This window comes from Apostichopus japonicus, chromosome 2 (assembly GCF_037975245.1).
Source record: "Apostichopus japonicus isolate 1M-3 chromosome 2, ASM3797524v1, whole genome shotgun sequence".
Taxonomy (NCBI): Eukaryota; Metazoa; Echinodermata; class Holothuroidea; order Aspidochirotida; family Stichopodidae; genus Apostichopus; species Apostichopus japonicus.
In genome coordinates, this window is record NC_092562.1 from 15,233,989 (window position 1) to 15,247,380 (window position 13,392).

At 35.3% G+C, this 13,392-nt stretch overlaps 3 protein-coding genes across 5 annotated transcripts in view; 1 reads left to right on the forward strand and 2 right to left on the reverse strand.

Annotated features, from left to right (window-relative positions):
- The window catches only part of LOC139979510 (DNA-directed RNA polymerase I subunit RPA1-like), a 40,364-nt gene extending 35,664 nt beyond the window's left edge, over positions 1-4,700 (reverse strand). The window contains exons 1-4 of one of the 3 annotated variants that reach the window (XM_071990387.1): positions 3,908-4,007; positions 3,300-3,500; positions 1,577-1,704; positions 259-496 (exon numbers count right to left, since the gene is read on the reverse strand). In XM_071990387.1, coding sequence (XP_071846488.1) covers positions 259-496; positions 1,577-1,704; positions 3,300-3,500; positions 3,908-3,992 — 652 coding nt within the window. In that variant the 5' untranslated portion in view covers positions 3,993-4,007. Of the gene's footprint in view, positions 1-258; positions 497-1,576; positions 1,705-3,299; positions 3,501-3,907; positions 4,008-4,531 lie in introns of those variants that run through there. The other 2 variants (XM_071990396.1, XM_071990404.1) reach the window with 2 other exon arrangements.
- Positions 4,701-4,723: 23 nt separating this feature from the next.
- On the forward strand, positions 4,724-7,935 carry LOC139979558 (NADH dehydrogenase [ubiquinone] 1 beta subcomplex subunit 7-like). Its single transcript, XM_071990495.1, has 3 exons — positions 4,724-4,927; positions 5,791-5,962; positions 6,854-7,935. Exons 1-3 carry the CDS (start codon positions 4,816-4,818, stop codon positions 6,951-6,953), a joined length of 384 nt encoding a protein of 127 aa, XP_071846596.1. The 5' UTR covers positions 4,724-4,815; the 3' UTR covers positions 6,954-7,935.
- Positions 7,936-8,794: 859 nt separating this feature from the next.
- LOC139978963 (uncharacterized) overlaps positions 8,795-13,392 on the reverse strand; it is a 41,893-nt gene continuing 37,295 nt past the window's right edge. Inside the window, exons 14-15 of the mRNA XM_071989571.1 lie at positions 12,593-12,729; positions 8,795-12,007 (exon numbers count right to left, since the gene is read on the reverse strand). Of these exons, the coding sequence (XP_071845672.1) occupies positions 11,780-12,007; positions 12,593-12,729 (365 nt within the window). The 3' untranslated portion in view covers positions 8,795-11,779. The remainder of the gene's footprint in view (positions 12,008-12,592; positions 12,730-13,392) is intronic.

The window sequence follows — 13,392 nt, forward strand, 5'->3', positions numbered from 1 at the left end:
GTGCAAATATAGATTCAGTTCAATTCAACAACTATTGCTCTATTGGTTTAAAAAAAGTTATTAAAAGAGTCTTAAAAGAGGACTTGACTAGGAAGATTTCTTTTTCCCCCATTGTAGGTCATCGACATGAGGCTTTTGAAAACTCAGAATTGACAATAACGTCGCAAATTCTCGAGGGATTTATCAGATTGTTTTCAACGTTTCAACATCACTGTAAAACTACAGTTTTTTGTTTTTCCATGAAAGGTTTGCACTTACTATCCAGAGATATTCCTAGAGTAGTCGTGAGTACTTCGTCCAACTCCTCCTCTATATCTATTGCCATTCCATCCTTCTCAGGAGTTGGTCCGCCCTTCAACTTAAAGATATCGGGATCCAGATTGTCCAGGAGGTCCATGTTCCCGCTGTTGATCAGCTTCAGCTTACAGAGAAAGTTATGCAGCGCCCAGCGAGGGGCAGCTAAATGATGACATTTAAGACAGGAACCATGAAGAATCTAAAAGAAACAGAAGAACCATATTTGTCTATTCATTCTTGCAAAGTACTTCTTCCCAGAACAATACAATGAGACAAATTCTTAATATTTTACTTTGAAAAATTCCTTGTACATTCTCTTTTCGCACAAAAAAACAAATAGTATTGAGGGAGGGGAAAAAAAAGGAGCAGTTGGGTAAGCACAGTGGTTCTTCAGGGGGGAGGGGATTTTCCTCTGAGGGGACCTTTAGGTACTTTGGGAGGGAACTGTTCGTCTCTCCTTAACAATATGTAAATCTGTACATGCCGTTTATACCATTGTCCCCATGCATTCTCTTTGCTGTGAGTGTGAACTATGGAGAAAACCACTTTGATGACCATTTGTGTTAATATATTTTAGAAAGGGGGAGAATACCTAGGGCAACTAATTGGAAAAAGGGGAAACTGGGACAACAAGGTTAAGAACTGCTGGGTTAGCATTAACGTATTGTTCAGTTACTCATTTTCTAACCCTTTCCTTAAATATAACCTTGAACATTAACATAAGAAAAAAACCACTATTAATCAGTACAGTTTGCAAATGACTTTACAGTATAGAGACAAGCTAATTAATATACTGTAATAAAGCTATTCTTTCTTTTAATAAATTTTTAAATATGTTACAAAAAAAATTAATTCATATTAAACAACTTGACGCTACATTTTAAGCCCAATTGCCAAAATATTCTTGTATGATTGTATCATTGTCTAACTATTAAGGGAAGTCCAAGAAACTGGAAAACATATTTTGTTACTAACGGTCAGCTCCAGTTTCACCATGAATGATGACATTAGGCATCAGGTTAAATAACAGAAAGCAATACATTAAAGTTTTTGGGACACAGTCTCGCTCTAAAGCATCAAACAGTTAATGGATTCTAATTAGAAGCTTTCCAATGATTGCAGCAACATAGATCTGTTAATTAGAATGTGAGTTAACAAATTATGTCAGAATTTGACAAGGCACGGGCAGAACGTTATAAACCAGCTTGAAAGATTAATCACATACTCCTCTCAACATAAAGCAATTTCACAGTAAAAATATATTTTAGGCTAATCTTACCTGCACCATGATTCGAATGTACAAGGGATTGAAGACAGGTAGGGGTAAAGTAATATGACCGAGATGTCCTGGACAATGAAGTGGGTTGAGAAGGCACGTAGAACAGACATCATTCTTTTCACTTGGTCCTGGAGGAACAGACGAGATGACTTTCATGTTAGAGCGGTTAGTTTGATGACACTCATAGTTTTGACTGATAATGTACATACAGTAGATGATAAGTCTACTAGTTATTACCCTCAGAATCATGCTCAATTCAAAATGTCAAATTCAAGTTTCTACAAGGGTTTTCTTGCAGTTTTGAAATTCGAAACTTTATAAGTAATTTTCAAATAGCGAAAAGTGTCAAACAGGACCACTAACTCCATCTGTGAATAAACAGTTTGCTTTAGGTGGTGGAAAGCAAACATTTATTCAAAGGAGAAATAAAGTGTCAAAGAGCTGCTCGTTTTCTGATTGACAAGCTCTGCAGGGCCAATTTTTAAGGCTTTTGTCTGGCTGTCCCTTGGACGATCATGCAGTAAAATTTTGTTTGTCCGAACAGCAAACTTGGTTGTTCCCAAAAAATGTAGCAAAATAAGAATGACAAATTTGTACACTGGAGAGATGTATAGGTTAGGTGAATAGATAGAAGAACAGATACCAATTTGTCATTTTACCTGAAATACAACTAGTCGTCCACCAGACGACCTCCATAGCTCGTTTTGGTTGTCTGAACCGAAAATTTGGTAGCCCTGCTCAGGGAGAAGTTGCAATGGCCAGCTACCAAACCTGAAGGCATATTGAAATTCCTTCCATTGCCACCCTTTGGGTTATATCCAATGAAACTGGGGTATGATCTCTGGTTGAACAGTATGCAAGGTGCTAACCTTCTCACAGGCACTCACCAGAAGAGAAATGGTTTATGTAAAAGATATTTCTAACCACTAAAGAGTGAATAGCCAAGTTGGTACAGCACAGGCCTAATTCTGGGGGTTCGCTGATTGAAATCTCATTATCGCCAATGACTTTTTTGGTCTTTCAAATTTGTCTATATTTTTCCCAGCCACCTTTCAGTTGTTAATTTTATGTTATTTACATTGGTTGTCAAATTTCTCTTGAAATATCCTTCACTGCTACCTTCATGGATTGTACAACAAATGAAACTGGGGTGTCATCCCTGGTCCTTGCTAAGTAAGGTATGTGGTTTCCAACTGGCATTGCAGCAAGGAAACCGATGCCGTGGCCGAGTGGATAAAAGTGGTGGTAATTAAAGCAATGAGGCTTAGCAATTGGGAGGTTCGGGGTTCGATACCCGGCCGGGTCATAGTAAGGTGGGTTTTTCATCCAAGAGCAATCTACCGTTTTCCCATATGAAATGACATTCTTACTTAAAAGATTCCAAATTTGATTTAAAATGTTGAACTAGAGGCTACCCAACATGTAAGTAGTAATCCATAAGCCCTTGCGGTCTTCTCCCACATTTTTGGTCGCTTAAGCAAAAATAACTGCTGATTATTATTATTATTATTAAGGAAATGGTTATACAGAATTCATCACTAACTGGATAGCTCAGTAGATAGAGCAAAAGTTTTATGACTCATTAGGTAGAGCAAAAGTCGTAAGACTCAGTAGATAGATAAAAAAGTCTGACGACTCTGCACTCACAAGTATGGATGCTCTTCTAGCCAATTTTTCTTTGCCGTTTTAAACTTTAAAGTAATCAAAAAGATCTCTTTCTTACCCAAAGCAGAATCATACAATCCACCTGGAACTGGCGTGCCAATCTCAGTGAAGAATTGAGAATGAGTTATTTCCTTTACGCTGAGTTTCTTAATTTCATCAGATGTGTAATTCCGGAATGCGACCTTGAAAGGTTGTATATTTGGAGGCCCCAAAAGTGCCATTGTACAAATTTTCCAATCAATTAGAGGTATAAAGTAACCTGGAAGACAATAAATCAAACAACAAATTAATTTAATACCGCTAGTGCTGCTAACATTCATTCTGAATCTATTCCTCTTAATTCTGTAGTGCTTATTTAAATCTACATTCTAGACTAAAAGACCAGTGGAGTAGTGATGTGCCCATTTTTCTCTGATGAAAAGTGCCACACCATTTTACTACTTACTTATATAGCTCTACCATTTAAATGTTGTTATATATTAACATTACTCAAGTACTAATGTCACCAAATAGCTACCTTAACATCAGTGTAAGTACTTGTTGCAACAATGTAGCTCATTTTTCTAAAATGGTCATGCAAGGCATACATTTTTGTTGCATCAATTGAAAATCCTCAATATTCAGGATGGAGGATAAACCTACCCAGTAAAAGCTACATCAACAAACCTTTTTGAAGATCTAGGCCTACAATAGCTTGTGTAGACAGAGTTATAGCATCTAGGCCGGCCTGTGAGTGTGAGGAGAAACACATACATACAAGTAAAACAAGCCAGGTGTGAATAATCAACTAAATAAATAAAATTTTAAAAATTCACATGTTCTAGATAAGATTCAAACCATCAGCATCAGTGCTTGTGTCAGCACCATCATAAATTTTAGCCTCTCAGAGTCTTAGACAGTAAGCCTAACTGTTAATTGTTAAATGATGTTTCTGTAGCAATAAGTAACATATGCAATCCACTCAATTCTTTCCTCGGCTTATCAGCTATGACGTTGGCACTTGGCTATCCACATTTAGTTTAAATGATAATAATAATTCATATAAATATTGTAGTTCTAATCCTTATGGATGCCATCCCTCATGTGCAAATAGGTAGACTATGTACAATTAGGCTACATTGTTAAATATAGTTGAACAGTTACAATTAAAACATAGGACTGGGCATACGACACTAACATACAGCCTAGTTCTGCGAAATGACCACTACTCGTAAGTTCACACCACTCTCTTGTGATGAAATGCAATTTATCAGTTCATGCCAAATATCAATTAAATAATTATTTTCAGACCAATCCTTGAGCAACATTCCAATGATCATCGGAACAATCTGAATCAGTTTCCTTACATCAGTAATCATATGCCGTCGGGATTTGTTACACATGCATGGTCAATGGTCGCCCTGTGAAGCAGGAGGCACATGGCTATTACGAATAACGACTACGTTCAGAGCCAAACAACATTCTCCATTTAAAATGACGAGCGCCATCACTTCGGTCCCCGTTCGCCAGATATCACAGATTTGGTAGTCCCAGCCAACTTACACCCATCAACCGTTGGCTCATTTTTCTTTAAAATGGGGCACATGTGGTCCGCATACGTGACCCATCCGGACACAGCACCGGATCTTGTTAATACGCCTACATTTGATCCGTTGTATGGATTTCAAAATGGTCGAAAAGAAAGAGGTAATCCTAGGCCCTGAATTCATGTGAATTTGTCCAACCTAACGTTAACGTTTCACAGTAATTGGAAGGCCTATACATGCACTACTTAGCCCGACTCGCACAAACTAAGCTCTGTTCCCTTCAGTTGTTATGCTTACTGAGATGGTACCGTACACTGTAGACACAGTGCTTTATAAGTTTTGTGGAGGACCATTTTTGCGAAGGGTTACCTTCGGGAATCGTGGACAGAAACCTGGTTATACCCTGAGTCTCACAGGCGATCTCAATTTCCATATATTTGATTCTGAGATAATCTCACAGCAAAATTTTGTGTTATTCTAAATTGCAATCAGAAATGGGGTACGCCTAGGCTATGTTATTATATTACAAAAAATCTATTATGATTATGATTTGTTTAAAAAATTATGGAATTATAAAATACTTTGGCCTATGAAATTAATTATGCAACGCTGAGGATAGTGTAACAATTAATTTTAGGCCTAGGTCTGTAATATTATTGACAAGCTGATGTTGGGAAAAATGCGCACATGGGTTAATTTGGGGTTCTTTTATTATATCCAGAATGTCTAGACTATTTTTATTTTATTTATATAGGTTAGCTATCTCATTTTACAAGGATTTTGCCAAATTCTCAATAATTTTGGTGATGAAAAATGCAATCTTATTTACCAGCACTATCAGATGGGAGAAGTATAGACCTTTTTAAAACATAAAGGTCCAAATAGCCAGGGCATGGAACAATGATACCAAGAACTCGCCTTGTTGTGACCATTCATGGACAAGGACGTTTTATTTTGAATACCAATTTGTTTCAATATATGTTACCTGTTTTCAATGCTGACTTCTTTATTATTTCTTTCTAGTTATGGTTGCTACACAACAAGAGATGAATGATGCCAAGTTGCCTCTCAAGAGAAGGGACTACTGTGCTCACCTTTATATTCAATATCAACAGTGCAAGCAGGAAAACCCCTTCCATGTACCTTACAGATGTAAACATCAAAAGCATGACTATGATATCTGTGAATATGAAGAGTAAGTTATTTCAGTTTTGTGCCAAATGTTTTGCCTTTAACCCCCCCAAAAAATTGTTTGATATGCAAAGAAGTGAGATTCAAGGGTTGGTTAGAATTTTATGTAGCTTATGTAGTGTTTTTTTTCCATTTTTGGAACAACTTAACTCTAGCTGACAACTGCTCAATGTATTTTGGCCAAAACGTTTCATAAATGAATCTGCTTAATAATGATGTTTTCCATCTAGTCATTGACAAACAGATAAAAAGTGTTTTTGAAACACATTTCTTTTCATATTTTAATCAGACCGAAAGCTTTGTGACATTTGCAACCTATTTCCCTGTTCATTCATCCCCACGTCAAAACAATTATCTGCATAAGCTTGCCTTAGTTCAATATTAAGGCAGCAAAAAGTCCAACCAACTTCATTGGTGATACCTGTGATGAGCAAAACCCCAAAGATATTTTTTTGTCCATTTTTGAGCTAGCAATGTGTTAAGATTCCTTTACATGCAATCAAAACTTTATAAAGCCAATATGACATTTTACCTTGAATCTTTAATGATTATTTGCTGTAAAAGAGGTTTGGTTTTTCAAATGCTATATCAAAATGTTCAGCTTCATGACGTTGCCTTTGAATACTTTAAATTTACAATAAAGATAAGAAAAATAATAATAATAATAGGTAAATGACTCACCTGCTAGTTACACAATGACATCATCACACATAAACAGCCTCCTGACATAACTGTTAATATTTCCTCAAAACAGAGCATGGTTTTCCTCAAAAAATTTCAGGAAATTGTTAATTATGAAGAACAAACTAACTTGCTAAGATAAAGCTGGTAGTTTTGTTTACTTATCCTGTAACTGAAACATTTATATTTACAAAGGTTTTTGTTTTCTCTGCAGTTATGTACACAGAATGAAAGAATACGAGAGGGAACGTAGGTTACTTGAACGAGCTAAGAGAAAGCGACTTCTAGATGAGAAAGAGGCCTTGCATTCATGATTGCTATCATAACTTTAGCAGAAGAACATTTTATTAGTCAATTCGAGAAGTGGATGGAGAAAAGAGATGCCAGTTTTAAAATGGACAGAGAGTAAAAAAATTAATCAACAGACCCGACTTGCAAATTGCTAAGAATTTCAAATAATTCTATTTAGATCTGCATTTAATGACAAAATTTGGTCTCGTGCAACTATCTGTTAGCACAACCTTCATATGACTGGGGGTTAAACAATGTGTTGTGAGCCCCATCCGCCCATTTCTTGTCATAAGATTTGGAGATGACAAAACATCCAACATATATAGCTACAGTTCTAGGACTATACAAGCATTTGTTGATGTTATTGACAAAGTTTATGTACGATAAAACACCCATAGCCAAAATGCAGTAAAGAAATTTTTTGCTTTTTTTGGACGTTTTTGGCAGTTTTATCTGCAAGAAAGAAAGAAGAAGAAAAAAATGTCAATCCAAAAAGGGCAAAATTCTTTGCAATGGTTGTATCAGTAGGAGAAAGGGAGCAACTGTTACATAGGATTATTCAGGAATATTTTTGTTGTTGAAATTATCAATCTCTGTTCATGTTCAACAAGAGAAAGTTGTTCCTTACATGTGGCATTCTATAAACGTTTGGTAACATTCCCCATGTAAATGTAACACCAGAACCAACCCCATGTGTGACCACAGTGTTTGACATTTTGGCAATGTCATGCTGTGTTAGGTTCTCAGAAATTAAGGATCTGTCTCACTTCAAGAAATTGGTTTGGCCTTGTTACTTTAATAGAATGCTACCATAACTATGCAGAGGATAGTAATACCAGTGAAGATCGGCTTAACAGGAATGTCCAGTGTGTTACAAGTTTGACTGTATATTTATGGAATGACACAGGTATGAACTGTACCAGTTTGGAATTTGGTGGGTTGAGATGACGTTATTGTACTGATATATAACAGAAAATAAACAATAAATATGAAAATTTTGAAAAATGTTTGTTTTAGTTACTTTCTTGTTTGAAAAGAGTGTCTCATCATATCCCATAACAAAGAAATGGTTGGGAATCCAAAAAAAAACAAGAAAGATAGTCCTTTTGTGCTGATTTTACGAAAATTGTTTCCTGAAAATATGAGCTGTTCCACTAATTACAAATTACCACTCTTGTGCAATTAGTCTGACAGAAAAGTGTATTAAACCAAGTTTAAAGGGAAGGTCTCAGTGTGGTACCTTGTATTTTACAACTTACAACTATTCTGCAGAAGCAAGTAACATGTGATCATAAAGTTAATGGTTTTCAATGTTACACGGAACCACAATATTATAAAGTAAATCTACAGTGAATCGTTGTCATGCAGCCAATGCATTAACATTGTTTATTGCTAACCATTTATGCAAGGAAGGGGTGGGGAGGGGGCTATCAGTTAGAGGACTCACCATTTTTCATTCTTGATTTGCAAATCTTGGTCAGTCCAGTCGCTAATGTGATGCTTACATTAATCTTCATCTCCGTAAAGTAACAAAGTATTTTGAAATGTTATGCAGGATAAAATATCAGACGTACAACATTTACTGATGCCAATACGATAGCATACATTGGCCAAAACTTCCCCCTCCCCCCCCCCCCTTTCATCTACAAGTAATAAGCTGGGGATGGGTAGGACTAGTTCCCTGGGTTGGCATCTTGCTAGCTTCACACCAAAAATGATAAGAGATGACATAATCAATATTCCTTACAGCTGCAAACACCGCAATTTGGACTGACAAAATCTTGGAGACTTTCTGTAGACAATGATTATATCTTACAGAAAATTGAAGACTAACTTGTTGAAAATGATGACAACAACAAACATGTAGCATTTAAATATTTTATTCGAAACATTTAATGTTTCTTTGCGTATAGCTGGTAAATGTGATAATCTTCATTTTCAGGCCTAAAGAAACCTGAATCAGATATATTTATAACAAACATATCTCATAGAAGTTAGACTGTTGCTCCATGTCAATGATCTATTCACCATTAGATGAAAATATCTCAAAACTAACAAGTTACCTAATTCAAAAGCTATAAATATAAATTGGCAGGTATTATATCTTTGTGTACTCCATTTAACATGGCGGCATTAGCACATCATGAACAGTAAAAGCAAAGCGATTCATTACATACCATTATAGAACAAAGATTCAACTTTTCAAATAAACTCAATCACATATATACTGTTTGTCATATAATGAAATCCTTACCTGAGCTCTAGTGATATGATTATGAGAGGTCAAAGGTCATTTGAGAAAAACAAAACTTTCACAACTTAAAGCAATGACATAAATATTTAATACCATCAACCTCGGCATCATAAGGTAAAAAAACAGTATTACCAAAGACATAACTGACTTGCAAATAATTGCTTCTTGGAAAGTTCAACAAATTGACCAAGCTACAAATACAAATGAAGCTGTTTGAGGGGAGATTGGGGGAGAGTGAAATGAAAAGCCAACAGGCCTAGTAATGTGTTGCCACAGGTTCTATACTGTATGAGAAAGAAATTAATGTACTATTGCAAATATGATTCCAGTTATTGACTACAATAGAGGACTACTGGTCAGAGGTGAGTTTCTTGCACTAAGATAGACCTCAATAGTAAGCATGAAGCAATCAAAAGCTTTACTTTTGGAATTGCTTCCAACAAAAGGAGATTGCTGTTCTTAGTGAGGGTGGATTCACATACTAAAAGCAGGGAACCAAATCTGGGAGAGCTAGGCAATCGTGTCTCAAATGGTTCTCCAGAGGTCAGAGGTCACCAGTACTGGCCCAAATATGCTAGAGGGTCAAATAATGGTCACTCGTGGTAAAAATTCCAAATAGGAGTTGCTGCCTTCCTCAAGGCATTTTCCCTTGCTGAGATAATAGCCTGCTTCTACGTTAATGTTCTACAAGGGCCAGAGAAAAAACATTGGTTGGAGCGTAGGGCCAGACAGAATCGAAATCATTCCATATCTAGAAGTAAGGTGCTCAACATTAAGGCCCTCGGGCCTGCACACCTGATAACTGCAAGATTGTGGAAAGATCTGGTTTTCCCGCCAGATTTGAAATCTTCCAGTGGCCGGAAGGCTGCTGTCCTATAGAGTACTGGTTTAAATTTGTTTTCTCAGCACCTCCGTGAATGTAGCATTGCAGCAATCAATATTGATGAACTTTACAATACAAAGAAATATGTCAATTAAAAAAAAACAGTAATCAGCTGTTATAGAAAATTATTACAGATTCAAGCTCAAGCTGGCTTTGGAAACCAAACTGTCATTGCTTGCACGAATAAATTATGTCTACAAAGTTTCCGTAGTGTCATATTCAAGTGATAATCATTTGGATTTATGTGTGCTAATGCCCAAATAGGAAGCATGGCTATAAACTCTTGCCAAAAGTAATCACTCTGGTAAACTGGATGTATAAAAAAACTCAAGAAATTGAGGGTCTCAACAAGATTGCAAGTTGATATACTCAGAAAAATGATATTAGCACTATCTAGTTAGCAGTTGCATTTTGCACATACTCTAGAATTAAAGATATTTGCATATTTGCAAGTATTCAAATTTCTCAAATATAAATAATTACTATTCATGTAAGGTTTTTTCATTACAGCTGACTCAAAAAATACAAACTGCCAAGGTTCCGCATAGAACAAATATAGATTGTGACAAAAAGTAAAACCACAATGAAAAACACAAGAAACATGTCTGTTTATACTGATACTAACTTGGGCATGTTTTCGTTAGAATGACGTGCACACTAACAGACAGACATCTTTTGTTTTATCTACAATAACTAAAGAAATTTATAACTGTTGCATTCACCAGATTGAGAAAACATGAAAGCAAAATGTAAGCATTACACTAGTGCACACAGAGAAAGAGTTTTGAATACCAAAGTAACCACGGAATCTCATTTATCTTACAATGTACCAACTGATATGAGTTTTAAAGAAAAGTGATCCGAACTTTGGATTTAAAGTATTCTTCAAACCACTTTTTTCCATAAGATTTATTCCTCATCAACTTTAAAACTCTCATCTGTCACTTGCTACTGGTTAGCCAGAGAACGAAAAGATGGAGATCTGTTGTTATGTAAAAAATTCAACTTTGACCTCTGTGGCTGATAAGCTATATTGCCAAACCAAACACGTCCTTTATAATAAACAAATATAAATATGAAACGGTATAAACAACTAAGCCTAAATGTCAAAAAACTTGTTATATCGTCACAACTAATTTATCTACCGCAATGTTTCATAATTGTCTAAATTTCAACAATTGCAACCCTGTAATCTAAAATGCATTATTGAGTTATGAAGTATACATGACACAAATCTTTCCTTGCTAATCAAATTTTAATACCAAGCATCTCTGGTGTAATTTCATTCATAGAATGAAGAAAAACAGTATAAAGTGTGAATTTTTCCAATTTGCTTTTTATATGTCTGTCGTTCTAATAACAAAGAAGAAACAGACACACTAAAAAAGAAAAAAGTAGGCTGTTGTTTAGAGAACAGAATTATTTGCTCATGAACCTTTTACTTCGTGTAAAAATCTAGTTTTCTAATAGTTTAAAGCCTTCCATCTTCAGATATACTCGGTAGAATTGGTAAAATTCCAGACCAATGCAAATAGTTGGTTTGGTATTGTTGCCCTAAAAAATTCTAGAAACATTACTCTACTGCAAAGAGTTTCCACACTTTCTACTTCACATCACCAAAATGAATTCCTGACCAAAGTAACCAAAACAGTTGCAAATTGTACAAAAGCAGTATGATATTCTTCTACTAAGCCTACAATAAGTACCAGTAGTCAATGCGATTTCTTTTGATTATTCTTGTCATAAACTCCGTTGGCATGGTGACCATTCTTAGTTTCTGATTTCGGGCCGGACTTTCGATAGGCTTGTATGTAAAAGTTGAGAAAAAGGAAGAAGAAGATGAACCCATAGGATCCTACGATGTATACGAAGACCTTCGGATATGGACAGTCGTAACGAAAGAAATTGGTGCAGTGAACCATCACAAGGAAAAACTGTATCTGTAAAATGAAACAGAAGTTATGAGTTGACCAAGTAAAATTTCTATTAGGACTTATTACCATTTGGAATTACTAAGGGCACAAAAACATTCTTATAAGTTTTGGGTGGGTACAAAATACATCTTACAGGCAACAATGAAATCAGTGTGGGCCACAACACCTTTTTCAGTGACAACAAGAAAATTAATCACATTTTATCAGAAATATAACATCGTGAACATCAGGATAAAAATTTGAAGGACAATACATCCTACTGAATCATTCGCTACATTTACAATAACAAGATTAAAATTTAAGGACATTGCATCTTATTGAATCAATCGGTACATCTACGCCTACTACAAACGTGTTCTGCAAACTTATTCTTTTCACTTGAACTAATTATTACTCAAATGATTCCACTTGGCACAACAAAACAGAGAACATTTTTTTAGAAGCACTTCTTCATTGCCTAAAAAGGAAATTTGACAGCACAATATAATCAAATATCCCTGAAAATTAGAGTTACTTAATTGACAATCAATGCTAAATGGTAAATAATAAACTGAAAACATCATGGGTAGAATGGTTTGAATGACAACTTACAAGTTGCATAGTGGTCATATATTTCTTCCACCAGAGGTATTTCTGCATGCTAGGTCCGAGAGCCGCTAGCCCGTAGTAGCAGTACATCATAACATGTATGAAAGAGTTTTGCATCGCGTGGAAGGTTCCAAAACCACCTGAAACGGAGAGAAACATTTCAAATCAAATCTATATATATATACAGTTTAAATTTGTAGTATTAACAAAGTCAGTTTGATAGTTTTCCAATCGTGTTGATATTTCCCTGAGCAATCTATGACTCCAGGATACAGCATTATCAGAGATATGCACATTCAGTATCTGATTTGAATAATTTTAACATGAAATTTCTGACAGAAATTTTTGACAAAAATGCTGTATACGTAGGAACTTATGTATTTCACGTCAACATTTGTTTGCACCACATTCGCTCATTTTTAACTCACAATAACATTGTATAATTTATAATGTTATTTAATAATGTTAATATAATTATAATGTTAATTATAATTTAATTTATAATGTTAATGTTAATTTATACTTTGTATAAGAAATTTTTTTTGAAGGCTGTGTATTTGTCTATTAAACTACTATAATTCCTATGTGCAAACTTGCAATATAATACATCTTTGCACTGTAGCAAGTAACAAATTTTGCATAGCATCCTGCTATGCGATGCTGGATAAATTATTCACTGCATAAACTGGTGTAGTGGTCTTTTATTAGAACCTTGCAGCACTAATTCTCACACCAAAACATACCGGCAGCAAGTAATTGGTCTACCACTTGACGATACCAACTATTTTTATGTATAAGTTAGA